The sequence below is a fragment of the Camelus bactrianus genome, chromosome 12 (genome assembly GCF_048773025.1).
Source record: "Camelus bactrianus isolate YW-2024 breed Bactrian camel chromosome 12, ASM4877302v1, whole genome shotgun sequence".
Taxonomy (NCBI): Eukaryota; Metazoa; Chordata; class Mammalia; order Artiodactyla; family Camelidae; genus Camelus; species Camelus bactrianus.
Window position 1 is genome coordinate 69,962,879 of NC_133550.1, and position 25,014 is coordinate 69,987,892.

The 25,014-nt window shown below is 51.6% G+C and overlaps 1 protein-coding gene across 3 annotated transcripts in view; it reads right to left on the reverse strand.

Moving 5' to 3' along the window:
• The window catches only part of TTLL8 (tubulin tyrosine ligase like 8), a 56,625-nt gene that overhangs the window by 18,575 nt on the left and 13,036 nt on the right, over positions 1 to 25,014 (reverse strand). For all 3 annotated transcript variants that reach the window (XM_074375805.1, XM_074375807.1, XM_074375804.1), the window contains exons 6-12: positions 24,387 to 24,515; positions 23,039 to 23,153; positions 21,367 to 21,492; positions 15,674 to 15,860; positions 4,672 to 4,820; positions 2,839 to 3,079; positions 400 to 835 (exon numbers count right to left, since the gene is read on the reverse strand). In XM_074375805.1, the coding sequence (XP_074231906.1) occupies positions 400 to 835; positions 2,839 to 3,079; positions 4,672 to 4,820; positions 15,674 to 15,860; positions 21,367 to 21,492; positions 23,039 to 23,153; positions 24,387 to 24,515 (1,383 nt within the window). The remainder of the gene's footprint in view (positions 1 to 399; positions 836 to 2,838; positions 3,080 to 4,671; positions 4,821 to 15,673; positions 15,861 to 21,366; positions 21,493 to 23,038; positions 23,154 to 24,386; positions 24,516 to 25,014) is intronic.

Genomic DNA, 25,014 nt, shown 5'->3' on the forward strand with positions numbered 1-25,014 from the left:
AGATAAGGCCTCCAAGACCAGCGCCCGCCACACTTCCCAATGGCTGGGCTGCCTGCTGGGGCCCTGCTCCAGGGAGGCCAGGGTGCGGGGTCTTGCTGCCCGGCCTGCAGGACAGCTCCACGGGGGGGCCCCTGGAAAGACCCCTCCGAGGAAGAGGGAGGACACTGCAGGTCAGAAAAGGAACAGCCTAGAAGGGCCTGGAGGCCAGGAACATCCTGCCAGCCCAGGCCAGAGGCCTCCCCACCCGCCTGGTGGCCACAGAGTTGGGGATGGCTGGGGACCAGAGGCTGGAAGGCTGGACACCAAGGCCAGCTGGGCTGGAGAAGACCTCTGGGGTGTTGGAAGTGAGCCCATCGTGAAGTGGCCGGCAGGAGAGGCACAGGCCCCCGCCACCCTCACCTGTCTCCACAGCAGCTCGAAGTTGCCAGTGTCACAGTTTCGGTCGACCCTGCGGTCCACCACCACCTTGATGGTGTCCTCCTGCACTTGGGCGCAGAGCTGGGCCGTGACGGGCGTGGACGCGTGCATGGTGGGGCTGGAGTTGATCTCGATCAGCCAGGGCTTGAAGTCGCGCCCGAGGATGAAGTCGGCGCCGTACAGCTCGAAGCTGTTCTTGCGCGGCTCCACGCGGCCCTGGGCCACCCTCATGGTGTTGGCGATGGCCCGCTTCATGGACGGGTAGATGATGCTGCTCCACACGGCCCCGCGGCCCCTCTTCTGCAGGTACTCCTGGAACCTGGTGCTGGTCCACGTGTTGTGACACGGCAGCAGGGGGCTGCGGCCCTTGTCGTTCTTGAGGTGCTTCTGGATGGAGTTGTTGCACAGGTGGATGGCGCTGTGCGGCAAGACCAGGGTCAGGTGCGCCAGCTGTCACTCCTCCCAGCCTGGACAACCCCGCCCGCAGACCCCACCTCTGAGACCCCGTCCCGAGACCTCTCTGACACTTTGGGCACCTCTGAGGCAACCTCAGGACAGCCCTCCCATCCAGCCTGGGAGGCACCATGGGGGGCAGGAGAGGGCAGGGCAGAAGCCTACCAGCCCAGGATCGCAGACTAGGGGCCTCGGCAAGTGACAACCTCCTGAACCTGTTTCCGCATGAGCCCCTGAGGGGAGAGCTGAAGCCCTCCCAAGGTTAGAAAGAGTCACTAACGGAAAATTTCATTATTTCATTAATGCTCTGGCCTTTTTCTAAGCAGGATTTAAAGTCAATACCATCTCCTAGGAGACTGTAAAACACCATGCATCCTGTGAAAGTCAGTTTCCCTTAGACGTGTCACTGGGCCCACGGACCTGCCGTCTTGCTCTGGGCCATGGGACCTGCCCCTGTGGCCACGGGTGAGTCGCACCTCCATAGGGCAGAGAAAAGGCACAGACGCAGGCGTGTGGAAGGGCTTCAGAAACTGGTAACTGCTACTGGGGGAGCTGACACTCAGTGCTGATGCTGTAGGCTGGGCCTCGCCCGTTCAGAAACAGTTTCAGAGACTCTCCTGTCAGCCTGGGGTGAGGGCTATCGTCTCAGACGGAGAAATGGCTCCAAGAGGGTTAGAGACCCACCAGGCGCCTTGCTCAGGTCTTGGCAGGGCCAGGGGGCTGGGAGGGGCTCCCAGGCTCTCACTGCCCGGGTGGCGCCCATAGGACCCCTCCTCCTCCAGGCCCTCCTGGCCTGGTGGGGACAAATGTGCTCCTTGAGCTGCCGGCCAGGACCCCTTGGCCCAGCTCCTGCTCCTGCCAGGCATGATTCCAGGTGTGGTCACAGCCCCTTACCTGAGCATAGCTAACCCCCTCAAGGTCTCTGTTAAGCAACCTTCAGCCCTCTTGGTTCTGACTGACCCCCCTCGCCCAGGCACCCGGCCCTGCACACCACGTGATCACAGAAGCGCTCCATTTGGACAGAGAGGTGTCTGGTGGGCTCCTGTTCCCGCCACACACACGCCCTGCCCAATCTGGGAACCTGGTAGGGTGCAGGTTCATCCACAACAGGGCACCCATTCTTGTAAGTCTCCCCCTGCCCAGCACTCCCCACCCCCACACAGCACCGTCCCCTGCACCCCGCCCCCAGGCCCAGGACCTTGGGATGGGTGCTGCCCGCACTGTCCTGGCCTCTCCTGGCTCCAGTGCCCTCTGCCCTCTGGTCTTGGCCGGCATGGCCAGGGTCGTCCTCAGGACCCCTCAAGCCTGTCCCACATCCCACAGGCTGCCTCGTCAGGGGGCTGCACCCCCACCTCCCCAGAAGCTCAAGCAGCCATCCCCCCCTGCAGCATTCCCCACCCTGGTGCCTCTAGGCTCACACAGAGAAGGCCCTGCAGGGGCTACTGAGGGCTTCGAGGGGCTGGCACAGGCCGGGGTCCCTGGGGCCTCCCAAAGGTGCCCTAGCCTGTCCAGCTCCCTCCACATGCTGAGCGGACAGAGAGAGCAGGCCAGCATGGCGGGCAGAGCAGGCACCCCGAGCTGGGCCACTCAGCCTCCCCCGCACAGGGCCGGTGGCACCCACCACAGAAGGGTCTGACCAGTGGTTGAGACCTGTCACACCGGGGCCTTGCCTGGTGCTTCACAAGCACGTGGCATACAGTGCTTTTAGGATTTTCTGAAGACAATACGCACCCTGTGGGGGTGCAGAGCACTGGCTTTGATGGGGAAGGGGCCTGGGCCTGCCCCTGGCAGGGGAGGTCATGTAACCTGAGCCGCAGTTTCCTCGTCTGTGCCTCACACGGTGGCGGGCGACAGCAACCCTGACCTGGCACCCCACTGGGTACACGAGACCCGCCCCGTGCTCCAGGTGCACCAGGGAGCCCGCCACACGCCCTGGAGCCCTGTGGTGCCCAGCTGACCCCCACTGACCTGTCCAGATTGTCCAGGGAGAAGCGCCGCGTGGAGAACCGCAGGTAACTCTCCTTGTAGAACCAGATGGTCAGGGGGTTCCAGTCGGTGACCAGGAACCACTGCCTGATGTCAAACTTGGTGTCGTAGATGAGCAGCGGCGTCTCGATGTACTTCTGCACCACCCACTTGTCCTTGGCAGGGAGGTGGTCTGCGGCCACCAGCTCCAGGATCTCCTCCACGTGGTTCATGCACACTATATCTGCAAGAGGCCACTGCTCAGTCCCGAGCCCCGAAACGGCTGCTGTCCGGGACTGGGAGGCACGGCGTCGGGGGGAGGGCAAGAAAGCCACGAGGCCAGCCCCCAGGGCTTCAGCCAGAATGGGGAGGGCTGGGGATGGGGACAGAGGCACTGCTAAGAGGCAGTCAGGGAGCTGTGGGTGTGGGGTGAGCAGGGGAGCGGGGGACAGGCAACTAGTGGCCAACCTGTCATGGACAACAAGCGTGGAGACATGCACTGGCCTTGGTGGGAGCCCCCGCGATGCGGGGCAGTCTGGCTGTCCTGACCCACACGGGGTGGGGGGCACCACTTGCAGAGGCCAGAGGCACAGGCAGCACACGGGGCAGGGGAGCTTTCCTCACAAAACGCAAGACCAGTTTCTTCAGTGACAGTGAGTTGGGACCTCATCATCCTGAAACCAAAATCTCAGACAAAGCAACGGACTGGGAAAGTTATCCTGGGCCAAGAGGAGACGGGGCCACAGGGCAGCACAGCCCTGGGACACAGGGACGGGGGCACTGGGGTGCGACGCGGGGACGGGGCACTGGGTGGGTCGCGGGGACGGGGGCACTGGTGGGACACAGGGACAGGGGCACTGGCAGGGCACAGCAGTGACCAGCCAGGATGCGGTGCATTGGGTTTTGAACAGGGGGGTTGAGGAGTCTGTGGAGCGTCCCCAGTGTCCTGTGGGAGGAAGGTCTGGGCTGGGACAGAGCCCAGGGAGGGGCACCAGCCCGGCCCAGAAGGGTGCACGCTGAAATCGGGCATCAGCCCAGGAAAGACAATGTTTCAGGGACAGGAGATGTTTAGGACCAGAGGCAAATTCATTAAGATTTTTTTAAAATCACATAGAAAGAACCACTTAGGAATTTACAGGAACAACAATAAAACTCGAATAACTCAAGGGGCAAACGGAGCACCCAAACGAAAAGTAAAGTCTATTTAGAGCCTCAGGAAAAAGAGAACACACGTAACAAGAGGACACAGGCAAGGCCGCGCTGGGAGCACGTTTCCACAGCCTGGCAGCTTCCACTGCTGCGCGAGAAAGTTTGGAAATAAATGAGCTTAGCATGTAAGTCAGAGCCGGGAGGAGGTTCCCTCACAGGAAAACTGAAAAGAAATGGAACCCAGAGTTAGTTCTTCACAAGAGCTTATGAGATTAGAAAATCACCTTGAAACCCTGTTTTTTAAAGAACAGACAGTGTTCTCTGAGGACGTGGTCACCACAGACACAGCCCACAGGGTGCTGGGCCGCGCCTCCCAGGGGCCCGGGGCTCACATACACCCGGGATGCAGGGTCCCTCGCGGCCGAGACCACAGTCCTCCCTCCACCGTAGCAGCTCGCAGTCGAGGCCACGTACAGGGAACCCTGCAGGCCAGTCTAACTAGGCATACAGCTGGAACTCACTCACTGGTCAGCAAGCCCGCGAACGCGAGCCTCAGAGGCCAGTGCTGCTGGGACGCCCGTTCCCCGGGGACCCACAAGTCCCCAGTCCCAGGAGGCTGGTCCAGCCCCTCTGCTCCTGCGGCTGCTGTCCGCTGGGCGCTGGCACCCGGACGCGCTTGGGCCTTACCTCGGCCCCGGGACTTGGCCGCCGGCTTTATGATCCAGATGTTCCGAAGCCCGTCAATCTCCGTCTGCGGGTTCACAGAGGTGATTTTATTCAGCAGAGCCTGGCACTGCGAAAAGCGGCTTCTCGAACTGGAGATGAAAGCGTTGCCACTGCAAAGCAGGACGCAGGAAGCCCATGAGGGTCCCCGGAGACAAGGGCGAGGGGCAGCCCGAGAACGCCCGCCTCCCTCCCAAGGGGCGCCCGGAGTGTGACCTCGAGGAGACGTGCGGACCCCGACTTGAAGGTCGGCTGTGTGTGCCCCCCTGGCCACCATGCCTGGGGCCCAGTGAAGTCACAGAGAGGCAGAGCCCGGGGTCCTGGTGCCGGGGCCCCAGGTCAGGGTGACCCTGCAGGCCCGTGAGGGCGGCCGACATGCCCATGCCAGCAGGGTCCTGCAGCCGTCGTGGCTGGATGCCAGCTTAGTGTCCTGTGGGCTCGACTGTCCATCAGGTGGGCTGGAGCCATAGTCCTGGCAGCAGTGGGGCCGGCTGAAGAGGCCACCAGAACTCTGAGGAATAGGGCCGGCAGGCAGCCCAACTGTTTGGGTGGGTTTAGATCTCAGTGGTGCTTTATTGGCACCTGGGATGGAGAAACTCGCTCCCAGGCCGCATCACACCCCTCCACAAGGGCGGACTGCAGCAGAGGAGGCTGTGCTGGGCTCCAAGGCCGCCTGTCGCAGCCCACGTGATGGCCCGGACGTGGAGCAAAGCTTCCTGGGACACAGTCGTCTGTGCACAGTGTCCCACCCACGCCTGCTGAGGATGGGAGGCCACAGGGAGGGGCAAGGTGAAGTGTGGTAGTGTCCCTGACGGTCTGCGAGAGGCCCCCACACCATGGAGCTGTGTTTGGGGCACAGGAAAGCCGGAGCCCCCACTGGTGCAGGGAACTCGGGTGCCAGGTCAGACAGGCCTCCCTCCTGTTCCTAACTGGACACGTAAGGGGGCCCCCAGAGCCACCAGGCCCGCTTTTGTGGTGCACACTCTCTGTCTGACCCCAGGGTGAAGCCAGGACGGGGTGGAAGCAGCAAGTCCCGTGCCGTCTGTTACCCTCTCGTCTGGCAGCAGAGACGGCCCCGGGTGCCGTGTGAAATAGGGCAGGTCCCCGGGAGCGTCCACCACGCTGGCCAGGGTCAAAGCTGCCCGGGAGACCAGCAGGCGCGTGGTGACGGGTGGACATCGGTGCAGTTCCGACTTGGGCTCAGAGGGAAGACAGGCAGTTGGTCCTGCTGCAGGGAGGGGTCCCCACGGTCTCTCCCCCAGAGCATCCGAGCCCCCCGCCCCCCGCCCCTCCAGCACCTAGGCAGGATCATGGTGTCCTGTCCCGGGAGAAGGGGATGGAGGACGGGGGAGCTGTTCGCCAGCCCAGCCTGGCCAAGTTCCGGTCCCCGACACCATGTCATCAGCGGAGAACAAGCACTGTCCCCGCTGGTGCTGATAGGAAAGCGCCCCGCTGGCCCTGATGACGCACGCCTCGCGTGGGGACCCCGTGGGCCTCAACTAGGAAGGAAGAGCGCAGGCTGAACTGAACGTCCCCGGTCCCCGGGCAGGGTCACTGCTGCCACCCTGTGGCCACTCCTGGGACTTTGGCCAAGGGCACAGCGCCCTCCTCAAGATTTGACCATTCTCATCAGGTGCCACCCAGGTCGGGACACAGACACTTCCAGCCCCTCCAAAGGGTGTCCTGGAGACCACGTCCGCCAGACCCCTGCCTGCTGACCTGCTCCCGAGCAGGGACGCCTCCTGACCTTGGACGTCACACCAGTGGCTAGCTCCCTGGTGGAAACACGACAGCCACGGGTGGCGCTGCAGACGCGGCAGCTCCTCCTCACACCGCTGGTGCGTCCGGGTTTGGAATGACGTCTCTCTGAAGACCTGTGTCGTGTCTCTGCAGTAAACGCCTCGGCGCGGCACAGCTGGGGCACAGGCACGCAGGCGCCTACGCTACAAGAGACTGGGGGCTTGTCTGAGCCGGCAGCACCAGCTTCCACCCCGCCAGCCGCGGACGAGAGCCTGGCGGCTTACGTCCCAGCAGACCCTCAGCCGCTCTGGCTGGCGTGCGGCGGGGTCCGGGGATTGAGTCCGGCTTCTCTGGTCAGTGATGCTGAGTGCCCCCTGATGTGCTCACTGGCCACGCGCTCTCTTCTTTGGGAAGGTGCCGGTTTAGGTCTTCAGACATTTTCAGTGAGGTGGTTTCTCTTACTCATTTACGGGGGTTCCTTACACGTTCTAGACACAAGGCTTCGCTGGATCCGCGTGTTGTAAGTCTGTCCTCCCGTCTGTGGGTTGTCTTTTCATTCTGTTTGTAGTGTTTGCTATCAACAGAGTTCTTGATGTCAAAAAAGCAGTTTATCAACTATCATGATTAGTGCTTCGAGTGAACCGTTTAAGATCTTTGCCTTCCTTGTGGTCATGAAGATACACTCCAACGTGTTACTATTTTTTTTAATCTTTCATATATCACATGATACGTCTCAAACTAACTTCTGTGTGGCTATGAGGCAGGAGTCAAGGTACAGTTTCTTTTCATAAGGACCTGCTGATTGCTCAGGCCATGGATCTGTTTCTAGACTGGTCGGTTACACTGGTCTATTTATCTGCCTTGTCCCAACACCACGCTGTCCTAATCACTGCAGATTTACCTTCAAGGTAGCCTTCAGGGACGGAGCATATGTTCTCCGATTTTGCTTTTCTTGATCGAAGTGGTCTTGGCTTTTCCTGAATCACTTATGTATCCGAGTAAATTTCAGAATCACTTCGTCAGTTCCTCCCCCCCAAAAAATCCTCCCTCGCTTCTGATTGGGGTTCCATTGAATCTACAGGTCGTTCAGGGAAAACAAACATCTCTATGCCGCTGAGTCTTCTAATTCATGAACATGGTTTCACACACACACACACACACACACTTATTAGGTCTTTAATTTCTCTAATTTTATAATCTTCAGTTTAAGGTCTTCAATATGTTTTGTTATATTTTTTCTGGGTATTTGTTGGTTTTGATGTTACTGTAAATTATATTTTTTAAACTCCGTTTTATGATTGTTGTAGAACATAGAAGCAGCAGACGCTCGTATACTGACCTGACACCTGCTGACCTTGCCGAGCTCACTTAGTTATGGCACTTGCTTTATGATTTTTAAAGTTTCCTGCGTGCACAGTCAGGCCACCAGCAAATGAAGAGCTTTGTGCCTTGTCTCCCACCGTCAAGCCTGCCCTTCCTCTCTCCTGCACTACTGCCAACCTCAGCAGATCACGCAGTCAAGACGCAGCAGAAATCACGACAGTGGACATTTCTGTCTCCCTCTAATTTCAAGGGGGACACTTTCAACTAACAACCATTAAGAAATATGTTAGCTTTAGGATTTTTTCAGATAAACTTTGTCAAATTAAGGAAGCTTCTTTTTTTCCTAGTTTGCTAACAACAACAACAACAAAACTTAACATGGTCCAATTGCATTTCATCAATGTTTTGCATCTGTTGAGATGATCATACAGTTTATTTCTTTATTCTGTAAATCTGTTGAAATTTACCTATTTACTTTTTTCTAATTTTTTATGGTGGTAAAATATACATAACATAAACTTCGCTGCCTTAGCTATTTTTCAGTGTTCAGTTCAGTGGCATTAAGCACTTTCACATTGTGTAGCCATCACCACCATCCACCTCCAGTACTCTTCATCATAAAACTGAAACTCCGCACCCCCTGAGCAGTAACTCCCCATTCCCTGTCCCCACCCCCTCAGCTCCTGGGAACCACCGTTCTACGTTGTCTCTGCGATTTTGACTACTCTGAGTCAATATAAGTGGAATCATACAGTATTTGTCTTTTTGTGTCTAGCTTATGTCACTTATTACAATGTGTCAAGGTTCATCCATGTTGTAGCAAGTTCCAGGACTTCCTTCCTTTTCAAGAATGAACAATATTCCACGGATGAACTTTTGTATGTTAGACCAACTTTGAGTTCCTGGAACTCAAGACTGGACATGAAGAAATCAAGTTGTTTTCCTTTGTAGGTGACATAGCCTGTATGTAGAAAATCCTAAGGAACACACACACACACACACACACACACACACACACACTACAAACTATTACAACTAATGAATGAGCTCACCAAAAATCAGTTACAAGATCAACATACAAAAGTGTTATATTTCTATATGCTACCAACAAAAAAAATCCTAAAAACTAAGAAATTAATTTCATCCATTATAGTATCAAAATAATAAAATATATAGGGACACATTTAACAAGAGAAGTATAAAATGTGAACTCGGAAGACTATAAAACACTGTTGATGCACATTTTAAAGGACCTAAGCAAGTGGCGAAACAGTCTGTATCTGCTGATTGGAAGCCTCAGTATTATTAAAAACCAGAAAATACAACTTACAGAGACAGAAAAAGACTAGTGGCTGGGTAGGACTGGGGCTGTGAACACAGTGACTGAAAATAGGGACAAGGGACAGAAGTGGTCTAATACTGTATTGTGGTGATAGTTATATAATTGTGAATTTACCAAAAATTATTGAATTGTCCATTTACAATTAATGGGCTCTACGGCATTCAAATTATAATTCAATAAATGTATTTTAAAAACTTAAGCTTTGGGGGGAAGGTACAGCTCAGTGGTAAAGCACATGCTTTAGCATGCATGAGATCCTGAGTTCAATCCCTAGCACCTCCTCTAAAAAAAAAAAATAAACCTAATTACTTCCACCCTCACCAAAAATAAAATAAAGTAAATTAAAAAAAAAAAACAACAACTTAAGATGAACTGGAAGAAGTGGAAAAATTAAATTCCTCCTGTTTTAATACAAAGATTTATGCTAGCAAAGACTGTCCAGCTGTGAATAGGCCAGACTGTTTGCTGACCAAGAGACTAGTTAGATTTTACATTAGTGCAACTCTGATTTATGACAATGCCATACAGTGGGAAAGAAAATACTTTTCAATAAATTGTAAGTTATTTCCAATGTACATATGGAAAGTATATCTTGAAACCTACCTATCACCATACATAAAAGTCAATTCCAAATGGACTACATGTAAAAACATATGAAAGGTAAAACAGCAACTATTTTAAAAGAAAATATAGTAGCATTAATTCATGACTTGGAAAAAGCAAGGACTTCTTGAGTAGTATTATAGAACATCAATCACAAAGAGAAACTTAGATAGCTGGATTGTATTATGATTAAAGATTTTCACTCTATCAAAAGACATCATTAAGAGAGTGAAAAAATCCACAGAATGGGAGGCATGTGCAACACAAATGTCAGACAACAGACTCTTATTCAGAATATATTAAAAAAACCCTGCAAAGCAACGCCAAAGAGACCGGACAATGGAAGAATCAGCAAGAAGCCTGAAGAGTGGCTTCACAAAAGAGCATATCCACACGGCTAATAAGCGAGTCGCACAGTGATATAAGTAAGTGCCTTCTTTTCAACAGCTACTTTAAATATAAATGGATTAAGCTCTCCAATCAAAAGACAGAGATCTGCAGAATGGATAAAAATGCATGATCCAATCATATTCTGTCTATAAGAGGCTCACTTTGGATCCAGAGACCCAAATAGACTGAAATTAAAAGGATGGAAAAGATATTCCACGCAAACAGTAACTAAAGAGAGGAGATGTGGATATACTAATATCAAACAAAACAGACTTAGCAAAAAGTTACAAGAGCTGAAGAAGGACATAATATATTAAAAGGACATAATATATTGTCTTCCAGCAAGAAGATATGACAATTATAAAAATGTATGCACCTAATGACAGACCATCAAAATAGATGAACTAAAAACTGACAGAATTGAAGGAGAAATAGACAGTTCTTCAATAACTGGAGACTTCAAACCCCACAGTCTCAATAATGAATAGAACCACCAAACAGAAGTTAAGGAAACAGGTGACCTAACACAGTAAATCAACCAGATCTAACAGAAGTATAGAGCACCCCACCCCACAACGTACACATTCTTCTAAAATGCACATGAAACATTTCCCGAGACAGACCACCTGCTAGGCCACAGATTAACTCTCAACAGAGTTTAAAAGATAGGTATCACATAAAGGTTCCTCTTTAATCACAACGGGAGGAAGTGAGAAGCCAGTAACAGAAGTAAAACTGGAAAATCCCCAAATTTGTGGAAATTAAACAATACATTCTTCAACAACCAATGGATCAAAGTAGACATCACAAGTGAAATTAGAAAATACTTAGAGATAAGTGAAAATGAAAACACAATGTACCAAAACTCATGGGATGTAGTGAAAGAACTGCTAAGGGTGAAACTTACAGCTACAAGGGCTCACTTACAAAACGAGAGAGATCTCAAACCAACAACCCAACTTTACAACTTAAGAAACTAGAAAAAGAAGAACTAAACTCAGAGCTGGCAGAAGGAGGGAAACAACAAAGATCAGAGTAGAATTAATCAAAACAGAAAAGCAATAGGAAAATGAATAAAACCAGAAGTTGGTTCTTTGAAAAGATCAACAAAGAAAACAAACATTAAGCTAGATGGACTAAGAGAAAAACACAGAATACTCAAATACTAAAATCAAAAATTATACTGGGGACATCACTACTGATTTTACAAAAATGAAAAAGACTGTAAGAGAGAACTGTGGACAGCTGTACACCAGCAGTCTGGACAACCTAGATGAAACACACACGTGCCGGGAAACAAAGAGCCTGCCAAGACCAGGTCACGGAGACATGGAGAGTATAGACAGACCTGTAGCCACTCAGGGAGTTGAGTCAGCAATCAAAAATCTCCCAGCAAAGTCCCTAGACATTATGGCTTCACTGAAGAAATCCACCAAACATTTAAAGAACCAGTAACAGTCCTTCTCAAACTTTTCCAAAAAACTGAAGAGGTGGGAACACTTCCTAACTTGTTTTATGAGTTCAGGATTACCTTGATACCAAAGCCAGGTAAAGACACTACAAGAAACGAAAACTACAGACCAATATTCCTTATGAGTATTGATGCAAAAAGTCATCCACAAAATACTATCAAACTAGATTCAGCAGTGTATTAAAAGGAGTATACATCAAGAACAGGTGCGATTTATTCCTGGAATGCAAGTATACTTCAACGTATGAAACTCAATCAATATAATATACCACATTAGCAGAACGAAGGGAAAAAACTACACAATCATCTCAATTGGTGCAGAAAAAGCATTTGACAAAATTCAAAATCCTTTCCTGATAAAAACACTCAACAAACTAGGAATAGAAGGCAACTAACTCAACATAATAAAATCCATATGTGAAAACCCACAGCAAACATCATACTCAATGATGAAATGCAGAAAGCTTTTCCTCTATTATCAGGAATAGGATAAGGATGTCCGCTTTCAGCACTCAGCATAGTAATGGAAGCACAAGCCAAAGCAATCAGGCAAGAAAAAAGCGGCATTCAAACTGGAAAAGCAGAAGTAAAACTATCAGTGTTTGAAGATAATATAATCTTACATGTAGAAAATCCTAACAATTTCACCAAAAAACAAACAGCAAAAAAAACCCTACCACAGCTAATAAACGAATTCAGTGAAGTAGCAGTAGACAAAGTCAACACAGAAAAGTCAGTTGCAGTTCTACACACTGACAACGAACAATCTGAAAAGGAAATTACAAAAACTATTCTACTTACAATCACATCGAAAAGAATAAAATACCTAGGAAATAACCAAAGAGGTGAAAAGTACAATGAAAACTACAAAAAAAAATTGCTAAAAGAAATTAAAAACTTAAATAAATGGAAACACGTCCCACGTTTCTGAATCAAAAGATTTAATATTGTTAAGCTGTCAATCGTACCTAAAGCAATCTACAATTTCAATGTAATCCCTATCAAAAGCCCAATGCCATTTTTTGCAGAAATAAAAAAGCCCATCCTAAAATTCACATGGAACCTCAAAGAGTCCCCAAAGAGCCAAAACAGGTTCTAAAAGGTGAAAAAAGCTGGAGGACTCACACTTCTTGTTCTCAAAACTTACTACAAAGCTACAGTAATCAAAGCAGTGTGGCACTGGCATAAAGACAGACATACAGACAATGGGATAGAACAGCGATCCCCAAAACAAATGCTCAAATGACTTTTGACAAGGGTGCCAAGACTGTTCAATGGGAAAAGGATGATCTTTTCAACAAACGGTGCTGGGAAAACTGGACATCCACAAGCAAAAGAATGAAGTTGGACCCCTACCTAAAACCATATGCAAAAATTAACTTGCTCAAAATGATCAAGGGCTTAAGTGTAAAGACCGAAAAATATAAAACCTTTAGAAGAAAACACAGGACAAAATCTTTGTGACATTGGATTTCACAGTGATTTCTTAGACACGACACCAAAGAACAAGGCAACAAAAGAAAGAAATAGACAAACTGGACTATAGAAAAGGTTTTTAAATTTATGTAATGAAAGACAACATCAACAGAGTAAAAAGGCAACTCACAAAATGAGAGAAAGTGTTTGCAAATCATATATCTGATAGGGGGTTAGTACCCAGAATGTACAGAGAACTCCTAAAAGTCAACAACAGAACAACCTGATTCCAAAATGGGCAAAGGACTTGAACAGAAATTTCTCTAAAGAAGACGTACGGATGGTCAACATGCACAAGAAATGATGCTTAACGTCACTGATCACTAAGGAAACGCAAATCAAAACTGCAGTGAGATACCACCATGCCCCACTAGATAAGGACTATCGAAACACACAGAAAATAAAAAGCGTTGGCAAAGACACAGAGAAACTGGAACCACTGTGCACTGCTGGGAATGTAAAATGGCACAGCCACTATGGAAAACAGATGGAAGGCCCTCAAAAAATTCAAATTAGAATTACTATCTGAGCCGGCAGCTCCACTTCTGGGTACATACCCAAAAGAATTAAAAGCAGGGTCTCAAAGAGACACTTGTACACCCGTGCTTACAGCAGCATTGTTTACAATAGCTAAAACACGGACGCAACCCAAGCCCGCCAACAGATGAACAGATAAACAAACTGCAGTATACACGCACAGTGGACTACTATTCAGCTTTGAAAGGAAGGAGACGTTGGTACACAAGTGCCCAGCACACCTACAGCACTGGTGAAACGTGAGGACATGAGAATTAGTGAAATAAGCCAACACTCACTGTATTCAGGAATACATGGAACATTCACCCAACAGGTTAGTGCTGGGCCAGAAGTGAGTGCAGCAAAATTCACGCTGATTCTTTATCCATAGTGGGTGTGTATACACACACACACACAAAAACCCCCTTGATCCTTATCTCTTACTTTACACAAGAATTAATATAACATTAGTGACTCATGGAAAGCTAGAAGTGAAAGGGAACAGTACAGTGTGCGGAAGAGATCACAGGGGAACACCCTCACGACCCTGAATAGAAAAAGGTTCCTTAACGAGGACCCTGAAGGCCCTGCCACAACAGGAGAAACTGCACACGGGACCTCATCAAAAACTACCACTCAGAGATGACAGACAAGGCACGCACTGGGAGAAGGCATCCTGAACGCACAGCTCCCACAAAGGACTTGGTGACAAATACGGAGAGAACGCTTAGAAATCAGTCGTAAAGAGACAAACCACCTGTTTTTCAATGAGCAAAAGATGTGAACAATCAGTTCCCAGAGAAGATGTCCGCGTGACCGATAAGCATCTGAAACTGTTCAGCGCCGTCGTCAGAGGAGCACAAACCAGGCCCGGTGAGATGACCAGCAAGAGGAAACCGGAACGCCTGCCGACGCGGAGCGCCGTGTGCGAATCTGCAGGGCCGCGCGGGAAACCGCTCAAAACGGGGCGGCAGCGCCACTGCGCCCCGCGTCGGCCCACGTCGGGCCGGGCCGGCGCTCTGCGGTCGCTGACAGGGCTGAAGATGGAGCTCCCGCCACCCGCACCGACGCGGGGAAGTCCCACAGGTTTTACGTCGTGCGGGAGTCACACCGAGATTGCGCAGCCTGCACGGCTCCGTGCACGTGAACTCCCACAGGGCCCCTGGGGGAGGTGGCGGGAATCGGGGGCGTGGCGTCCGTGCGCGCTGCCGGGGGGGGGGGGGGGGGCTGCGGGGGGCTGCGGGGGCCTGGGAGCCGGGGTGTCTTTTATCTTGATCTGGGCTGTAGCTACCCAGGGAGCACACGTGCAACGTTTCATCCACTGGACAAACACCCCTTTACTGTATTTATATCCAAGAAAGAAGAAAATACGGGATCCAAAAGAAGGAAGGAAGGAATAAAAGAATGGAAACAACCTGGGATGGTGCACGTGGGCGGCAGGCAGACCCTCCAGAGGAGGGCTCTGGCTTTCCTGGTCTGGGCCCTCGGCGACAGCTGCCCCGCCCCCGGTGCGCCCCCGCTGCCCGAGCTCCTCTCTGTCACCCCCGTGAGAGGGCACAGCCCTTGGCAGAGGGGAGGAGAGCCAGGTTCAGCCTTTGGGCCCTCCCCCCCGACCCCCAGGCAGTGAGGGGCAGCTGAAGGTCGTGGAGACTGGAAGCCACGCAATGGCTCTGCTAGTCCCCACCACCCAGAGCCAGCAGGCGGTCTGGCCGCGGCAGGGACCCCAAGTCTGCTGGGGACTCCAATGACGCAAAGGACACAGAGGCTGGGAGGCGCTTACAGCAACTATTACCCAAAGGCACCCCCAAGGGGTGTGGTCCTCTTATCAGCCAACAGGGAGCTGTGAACTCCAACTCCAAGACAGGCACCCCAACACCCAGACAGGTGCCCCAACTCCCAGACAGATGCCCCAACATCCAGACAAGCACCTGAACTCCCAGAAGGAGCCCCAACTTCCAGACAGGCACCCCCCACCCACACAGGCACCCCACCTCCTGCAGGCGCCCAGACGCCCGCAGGCTGGACTCCCCTAGACGACTCCTGACGGCTGCCCGCGACCTCCAGCAGGGGCGCCAGGCCCCCCCGGGTGCTGGCCTGCGTCTCACCGAACGAGGGAGTAGTACTGCTGGGTCAGGTCCTTCCACTCGTCCTCTGTCAGGTCCTCGGCGGCATCCTCAGAAAGGTCAATGTCCTTGTGCTCCAGCCGCCCTAGGTAGGCCTCGCACACCTTGCACGCGGCATCCACAAGCTGCCCCGAGAGGCCCATGAGCCTCGATCTCGTGTTCTCAGGAACTGAAATCCAAGCACAGGCATGTGGAGCCGGAGCCACAACCCGCCCGGTGGGGAGGCACTGCTGGGGGTGCTGGCAGGGGCCACCCCACCCCTCTAGCCGCAAGGCTTCACGGTGACGGCTCATGCCTCTGAGCAGCCATCCTGGGTCCCACACCTGGGTCTGAGCAGGTAACCTCTCCCCTCCCGAAGCCGCCCTTCCATGGCTCTGAGCGCCCCCTCCCTCCACCCCTCATTCCCTCCAGCCAGACTCTCAGCCCCTCGGATGGGAATGAAGTGGCACTTCTGATGAGCTCTCCAGAAAACCCCACTCTTCTGAGCACAACGAACAGGTGTTCGTGAACAACCCCACTTGGGCAGTGATGCCCGCAAGCCCCACAGGGGCTGGAGGGGCATCTCCCTATCCATCCAGCGTGGCTCAGGCCCAGCACACGTGTGCTTGGCAGCTTTGTGTGTCTGGCCTCTCACATGGCATCTCCCTCTCCTACTGGAGCCCATGAGCCAAGATCACTGCTGCTCTGGGAGCACTGAACACAGGGAGGCCCTCCAGGTGAAGGTGGGCCCCACGCATCTGGCTCCCAACCTCAGGCAGTGCCCTGCCCCTCACATAAAGCAAGCCGGCCCCCCACCTGGATGAGAGAATGGGCTGAGAACAAGCACTGCCGTGAGGCTGCAGGGTACGAGCCCGGAGAACAAGGTGTATGGAAACACCTCCACGGGCCTCGGGTACCGCCTGCAGAGGCAGCCCTGACGGAGCAGCCCCAGCAATCACGGACCCAGGACAGGGCACCTGAGCTTTGGGGTTGCTGCACAGACTGCAGGGTGCATTTTTAAATGTACTGAGGTGAGTTCACAAAACATTAAAATAACCATTTTTAAAGTGAAAACCGCACTTCTGGTTTCTGGTCCAGCATGTAAGGAGCATGGAAGTTGCCTCTCCATCCTAAGAACAAGTAAAAAGCTGAACAGACTGGAAGATCACCAGCTGCTCTTAGATGCATCCAAGAACTGAGGTCACAGGGCAAATCGCTGGCCCAGACTGGGAGACGGACAAGCAGGTACAGAGTCATAGTCCAACTGAGCAGAGCCTCTGTGGGAAAGAGCTCCAGGGACGGGACACCCATCAGCCTGGCAAGAAATGTTGAAAGACAGAAAATCTTCAGAGAGAAGTTAAAAGGCAAGGTCAGAAACTCAGATCTACATAAAGAAAGGAAGAGTATTAGACAAGGAATAAATAAGGGTAAAATAAAACTTTTATTCTTTTAATTCTTAATTGATCTGACAGAACATAGTAATTTGATGATTATTTTAAAAAATAATAGCAATAATGTATTCAGATTATAGCTTATGGATAAGTGAAATAAATGACAGCAAAGATACAAGGCACGGGAGGGAGGAATTAGGAACATTTTGCTATAAAATATTCACATTAAAGTGGACAGTGTTACTTGAAAATGAAGTTGGAGTCATTGTAAATTTATATTGCAAACTATAAGGCAACCACTAAATATATATTTATATGTATATAAATACATCTGAGATTTTATACATATATATACACATCTGCTATGCTAAGAAAAGAAAGAAAATTAAACCATATAAAATGTTCAACTAAAACCACAAAAGGCAGAAAAAGAGTAGAAGAAAAAATAGAAACAAGGAACAAGAGCAATGAATAGAAAAGAGTAACAAATATGGTAGTTGTTACTCTGACCATATCAATAATCACTTTAAATGTTCACGATGTAAATGTACCAATTAAAAAGAGAGTTTTAGAGTGGATCAAACAATAAGACCCAACTGTATGCTTTGAACAAGAATTCCACTTTAAATATGAAGATACATACAGACTGAAAGAACAGGGACGGAGACACATGAGCCACACCAACACCGATAAAGGAAAGCGGAAGCAGATACATGAATTTCAGACGGAACAGATTTCGGGGCAAAGAAAACCACCAGGGAGGAAAAGAACGTTACACAGCGAGGAGGCGCCAGCACTCCAAGAAGACACAACAATCTTCAACAGCTACGTGCCTAGCAACAGGCAGCAGGAAAAATCCCAAACGACTTGGAGGCTGAGCAGCATACTTCTAAACAACACGAAAGTCAAAGGAAAACAATCTCAAGGAAAAACTTTAAATATTTTGAACTAAATGAAAATTAAAATACAATTTATCAAAATCTGTGGGATGCAATGAAAGCAGTGCTTAGAGGGGAATTTACAGCATTGAATGCATATATTAGAAAAGAAGAAAGATCTGAAACCAGTTACTTAAGCTCTCACCTTACGAAACCAGAAAAAGAAAAACAAACACAAAAGAAGCAGAAGAAAATAATTAGTAAAAATGAGAGTAGAAATCAATGAAATTGAAAACAGGAAATTAATGGAGAAAATAAGTGAAACTAAAAGCTGCTTCTTTGAAAAGATCAATAAAATCGATATCTTTAGCCAGGCTAACTAAAAACAAAAAGATACAGATGACATTAATTACTGATATCATTAAAGAAAGAGGAGACATCACTACAGATCCCATGAACATTAAAAGGGTAATAAAGGGTTATTATGAACAACTTTCTGCCCACATATTTTATAATCTAGGTGAAATGAATTGATTCTTTGAAAGACACAATCTGCCAATGCTCACACAAGAAGAAACAGACAATCTGAATAGGCTTATTTCTATTAAAGAAATAGAAGCAATAATTAATAACCTTCCTAAACAGAAAGTGCCAGGCCCCAGTGGGGTCACAGATGATTTCTACCAAGCATTTAGGAAGAAACTGCACCAAATTATCTACAATCTTTTTCAGAAGCTGAGGGAAGACTTTGCAACTCATTCTATGCCGCCAGCATTACCCTATTACCAAAACTAGACAATGACATTACAAGAAAAGAAAACTGCTGACCAAAATCTCTGTGAACACATTGGCAGAAATCCTCAACAAAGCATTTGCAAATCAAATCTAACAGTGTATAAAAAGCATTATACGTTATGACCAAGTGGCATTTATCCCAGTTATGCAAAACTGGTTCAACATCTGAGAATCACTTAATGTGATCCATCACATGGATGAGCTAAAGCAGCAGTATTACAGGATCTTATCCACACTGCGACGGGGCATTTGACGACACCCAACACCAATCGTGATAAAGTGTCGACAAAGCAGGAACAGAGAGGAACTGCCTCAAACTGATGAAGAGTAGCTACCAAAACCTGCAGCTGACGTTACACTTTGTGGTGAGAAACGAGTACGCCGCTCACCACTCACACTGGACACCCTAGCTGACACGGTAAGGGAAATGATACAGATTGGGAAGGAAGAAATAACACTGCTTTTATTCAGAGATGACATGACTGTCTATGTAGAAAATCTGAAAGAACTGACAAAGACCTTCTGGAATTAGTAAGTGGTTACAGTCAATCACTTTCCTATATACTAGCAATAAATAGTTGGAATTTGAAGTTGAAAACACAGTACCATTACACCAGCACTACAAACAGAAAATAAATACATAAATAAATAACTCTAACTATGTATGTACAAGACCTATATGAGGAAAACTACGAAACTGATGAATTAAATCAAATAAGAACTAAATTAACAGGTATTCCGTGTCCATGAATAGGAAAGACTCATTGTCAAGATGTCATTTCTTCCCAAATTGATCTGTAGATTCAAGGCAATCCTATTAAAGCCCCAGTAAGTTATTTTGTAGATGCTGACAAACTGATTCTAAACTTTACATGGAGAGGCAAAAGTCCCAGGACACCCGACACAATGCTGGAGAAAAACAAAGCTGGAGGATTGACACCATCCGACTTCAAGCCTTACTGTAAATCTACAGTAATCTAGACAGTGTGGTGTTGATGAAAACTAGACAAACAGATCGATGACACAGAACAGACAGCCCAGAAACAGGCCCACACAAATACAGGAGCTGATCTTTGACAAAGTCGCAAAGGCAACTAAACGGGGCAAAGACAGTCTTCTTAAACAAATGGTCCTAGAACAACTGGACATCTGCATGCAAAAAAAAAATCAATCTAGATACAAACCTTACATGCTTCATAGAAATTAACTCAAAATGGATAGTTTGAGTTAAGCTGGAACACAAAACTATTAAAACTCCTAGAAGATAACAGGAGAATACCAAGGTAAGCTCAGGTAGGACGGTGACTTTTTAGGTACAACACCAAAGGCATCATCCATGAAAGAAATAAGTGGCAGCTGGACTTCACTGAAGTTAAAAATTGCTCTGTGAAAAGCATCATCAAGAGAATTAGAAGACAAGCCACAGACTTGGAGAAGATATTCATAAAAGACCCCTCTGATAAAGGATTGATATCTAAAATATGCAAAGAATCCTTAAACTCAACAACAAGATAACAAACAACCCAACTTTTAAAAATGGTCAGGGAAGCTGAACAGACATCTCATCAAAGAAGATATGAAGACGGCAAATAAATATAATGAAAGATGTTCAACTTCAGGAAAATGCAAATTAAAACATCCGCGAGACACCACTGCACGCCTGTCGGAGGGCCAAGGCCCAGAACACTGACATCACCAGATGCTGGCAAGGGTGTGGAGCAACGGGAACTCTCACCACTGCTGCAAAGTGGTGCAGCCGCTTTAGATGACAGTTACAGTTTCTTACCAGACTAAACATACTCTTGCCATATTGCCCAGTCGTGCTCCTTGGGATTTACCAAATGAGTTGAAAACGTATGTCTACACAAAAACCTATATATGGATGTTCACAGCAGCTTTATTTACAGCTGCCAACACTTGGAAGCAACTAGGGAGCCCTCCAGGAGATTAAAGGATAGGGAAGCTGTGGTCCATCCAGACAACGGAATGTTACTCAGCTAAAAAGAAATGAGCTATCAAGTCATGAAAAGACATGGGGAAACCTTAGATGTGTCAGTAAGTGTAAGAGGCCTGTCTGGAAAACCTATGTATTGCGTGATTCCAACTCTGTGACATTCCGGAAAAGACAATGAAAAGACCAGGGGTTAGGGCACACAGCGGCCTTGGGGGCAGTGAACCTACTCTCTGCGACACAGTAACGGTGGTCCAACCCAAGGCTGAACCCTGATGTAACACGGACTCCGGGTGAAGACGATGTGTCAGTGTAGGTTCATCCACTGTAACAAATGTCCCATCTGGTGGGGGGTGTTGATAGCAGTGGGGGCTGGAGGGGGCTGTGGGCATGCGTGGGAAATCCCTGTACCTTCTGCTTAATTTTGCTGTGAACCTAAAACTGCTCTAAAAAGCAAATAGCAACAACAACAAAACACTTATTGGGGTTTCATAGGCCTAAAGCCACTGTGCCCAGGTCTCCCTACACCACATGAGAGTGCCACCCACTGTCCTCCGCAGTGGCATTCTGCTGGAAGAGACTGGGGGTCGGGGCAGAGCTGCAGTCCCACCCTGGGTGCACACCCTGCCCCCCGCCGCCCCACTGCCCTCCCAGCATGTCCGGCCTCGGCCCCACACACACCTTGCTTGCTGCTGGGGTCACTGTCACCGGCCTCCCCTTTGCTGCTCTTGCGTTTGCTCTTGCTGCCGTTCTGCTGGCTGACCACCCACTTGAGGATGCTGGAGGCCACTGTGCGCCGGAAGTCGTCTGGAAGGACACCGAGGCCTCACCCCTCTGCCTGCGCTGGGGATGGCGGCCTCAGCCAGCGCCAGCCACTCTCAGCCCAGGCGCTGGGCAGCGTGCGGGGCCTCACTTCCTGCATCACAGCCCTCAGAGGACTGGCCCACTCCGCCCACAGTCTCCGCCTCCAGCCTCGTCCCCACCCCTCGCGATGGGAGTCTCATACACCTTGGGACCTCCACCCCAGCGATGTACCCAGCCTGACTGCAGGCCCAGAGGCAGAACCTAGGCCCTCCCTTTCCTGGACCTGTCCTGTGCCCCCAGGGCCATGGTTCGTGGGCAGCCTCGCCGCCTCTCCCTGCCCCTGTGTCCTCAGTCCTGCACACAGGGATCTTTCTAGAAGCCTGCCGGCTGACAGCACAGGACCCTCCCCATCACAGGAGCGTCCCTGGGCCTCCCTGGACGTGCTGGCTTCCACAGCTCTAAGTTTGGATGCCTGGGGATCCTGAGGCACCCACTCAGTGCAGAAGGCAGCTTGGGGTCCCCCAGATCTGGGGCCTGGGGCCCAGGCTGGCTCTGAGCACCTGGCACACACCAGGGCCACAGCAGGGGAGCCTTGCCCTCGTGAGTGGGCCCAGGTCACAAGGCTGCTCCCGACCACAGCCCAGACCCTAATCCAAGCCATCTGGGAGGTCTGCGAGATATTCCAGCACCTTCTCTCTCAAACCTGCTCCTTCCTCATCGCACTGAAGGCCACCCCACCTGGCATCCACCGGCCCAGCAGTTACCCCCACCCTGGAAACATCCAGAACCTCAGTCCCCTCGCAGCCTCCCCCACGGCCCCAGGGCCTTCACCGGAGCCTCCTCTCTCCATCAGAACGCCCCCTCCCCAGACAACAGTGCCTCTGCCCCGGGACACACAGGCACACCCCCCGCTCCAGCGGCCAGAGCTCCCTTCCCTCCAAGTCTCCGCTCGAGCTCCCCCTGTGAGGCCCCCACTGCACTCTCACCTCAGCCCAGGACCCTGCCTTGTCCTGCTTGCCTCCTGGGAGCCCAGGTGGATTCAGGGCACAGGGCAGGGGTTCTGGGCTGCATTTTCCCAGTCCCCCAGATGGGGTGCTCGGGAAACATGGGCCCCTGTGAACAACCCCACCCCTCCTGCCGAGGCCTCCCCTCCTCTCTCCTGTGGCTTCCTGGCAAGTGGAACCAGGAACCCTTCTTTGTCCCCAGTCCAGAGCCTGTCATCCACAGTGCGCCTCAGGTGCCCAGACTCGGGTCCCAGCACCTCCCCACGCCCACCTCTCCCACAGTCCCCTCAGAACCAGGCTCCCGGCATCGGGTTCCCCAGCCTCCATCTGCCTCCCAGCCTCCCCTCCTGCGTTGCAGAGGCTGCTCATGGACATTTCTAGACCGGCTCTCACCACGTGGAAAAGAGGTAAGGCCTTGGGTCTCTGCGTGGGACCAGGCCCTCCGCCGTCACCCTAGCCTGCCCCCAGCCCCTAGCCCTGCGGCCTCCCGGGCAGGAGGACGGGAGAGGTCCTGCTGGGTTTCCGCCCATCCTCCAGCCACTTACCCAGGAATTCCTGCTTGTCGCTCTCGGTGCAGAGGCCGTAGCAGCGGGGGAAGAAGGAGTCGGGGTCGGCCTGGACATACCACGGCAGGGTCCGCATGTTCATGCACAGCCCGATCTCCAGAGACAGCGGCCCGTTAGGCCCTCAGGCCATGGTGACTAGTCTGAGAGCCCGCGGGCCTGACTGGGTGGCACCAGCTCCAGGAGGGGCCCCTCCCCAGCCTCCCTGACCTCTGGCCAGTCAGTCCGGGCAGCAGAGTGACCCCATGTGCAGGCCAGGGCCTTGGGTTCATCCTCTGGTCAGTGGCGGGCGAGACAGGCCCAAGGGAGGGCGGGGGTGTCTGAAGGCACCCGGGATGGAGGGCAGCGTTCCCCTCCCAGGGTCCTGCATGGCCAGGCTCGGGCCCAGGAGAGGAGGGAGAACCAGTTCGCAGGGCTATAGTGCAGCCGCACCCCCACTCTGCCCTCTGGGCACAACGCCTGGTTGTTAGAGGCCCAGGACCAGCTTGCCCCGTTTGGAGAAAAGCGCCATGTGCCAGGGAAACACAGTGCCTGCTGGCTGCTGGGCACACGGGCGAGTGCCCTGCATGGGGTGTTGGCAGTATTGCCCACACCTGGAAGGACACTGGCGGTCTGAGGCCTGGCCAGGATGCGTGGAGGCCAGACCCCCACCGGGAGCCCTGGGCGTGGCCATGAGCCTAATCCCTGACCCCCCATGTCATCCTTGACTGTTAAGGGGGTGGCCCCCTAGTTGCCAGGGAAGTCCCTCCACCCAATCTCTCCCAAGAGGGTACACGCAGGCCAGTCCATCCTGGGCTGGCCCTGTCCCTGAACCTCAGCCTTCAGGGTAAAGAAGGGATGGCTGCTTGGAGGAGGGGCTGTGGGGCTGAAAGGAGATGAGGGGGAAGTGCCTGGTGTAGTAGACACTGTGCCAAGGCCCCCCAGTGGCTGGAAGTCACAGTGCAGGCCAGGTGGCCCCGTCCTCCTGAGATCTGGAGGCCCTCCAGGGCCCAGAGCCCAGGCCGGGCTGTGGTGGCAGCCCTCACCTGCCCCGTCTTAGGCTTGGCCTGGAGCCCAGAAGAGAGGGCTTCTGTGGCCACAGGGCCACCCAGACGCAGAGCGAGGGGCACCAGGGCTCTAGGGGGCAGTTTGTGGCGAGCAGGTGCTGAGTGACTCTGGGCACTGATGCCAGGTGGCAGCCCCTGGCCAGGCCAGCAGAGGCTAGCGTCCGGGAGAGGAGCCCGGAGGTGAGCAGGCCACGCGTGGCTCTCCCAGCTCCAGGGCGCTAGTGCTTCAGCAGGGAGGGCGCTCCCCGCCGCCGGCCCCGCGCCTGCCCAAGCCCTCCCCTCACCTTGGTGGTGAAGGCCGCTGTCTTCCCGTAGTGGTTCAGCATCTGGTCACAGCTCAGGCTGTGATAGTCAACGATGTCCCTTTTGAGTGTCCAGAGGAAGTACGGCATTTCATTTTTTACCAACCTGGACTGGCAAGAAAACCCTTCATCAATATCCAGCATCCGAGGTTCGTTCCTCTGATGGTGGGAAACACCCAGAGGAAGAGCCAGGGTTAAGGGAGGAGCAGGTGGTTTCTGAGTCCCCACCCGACTGACCGCAGCCTCACTCACTCCCCGCACGCTCCTCGGCACACCCGCGGCTCGTGTGGGAGCAGCGGCGACCGCACAGGGCTTCCCTCTCAGGAAGCCAGTGCAGCGAGGAGGGGCTTCAGGCTCTGGGCTGCTCGCCCCGTGGGTGCCCGTGCCGGGCTCAGGGACACGCCATGTGTGCACGGGGAGCAGCTGTGACGCTCTGTGACCTGGGACAACGCTCCTCTCTGGCCTCTGGGGCACGGGCTCCTCCCCTCCCCTGCACCTGCTGAAGCCAGCCTGGGGTGTCCTTGGTGTCTGCGCTTTTGTGTTTTCACACGTTTGGTCAAAAATTCTGACCATACAAAGAGATACTAGAAAAGGAAAAGATCCAAAATCC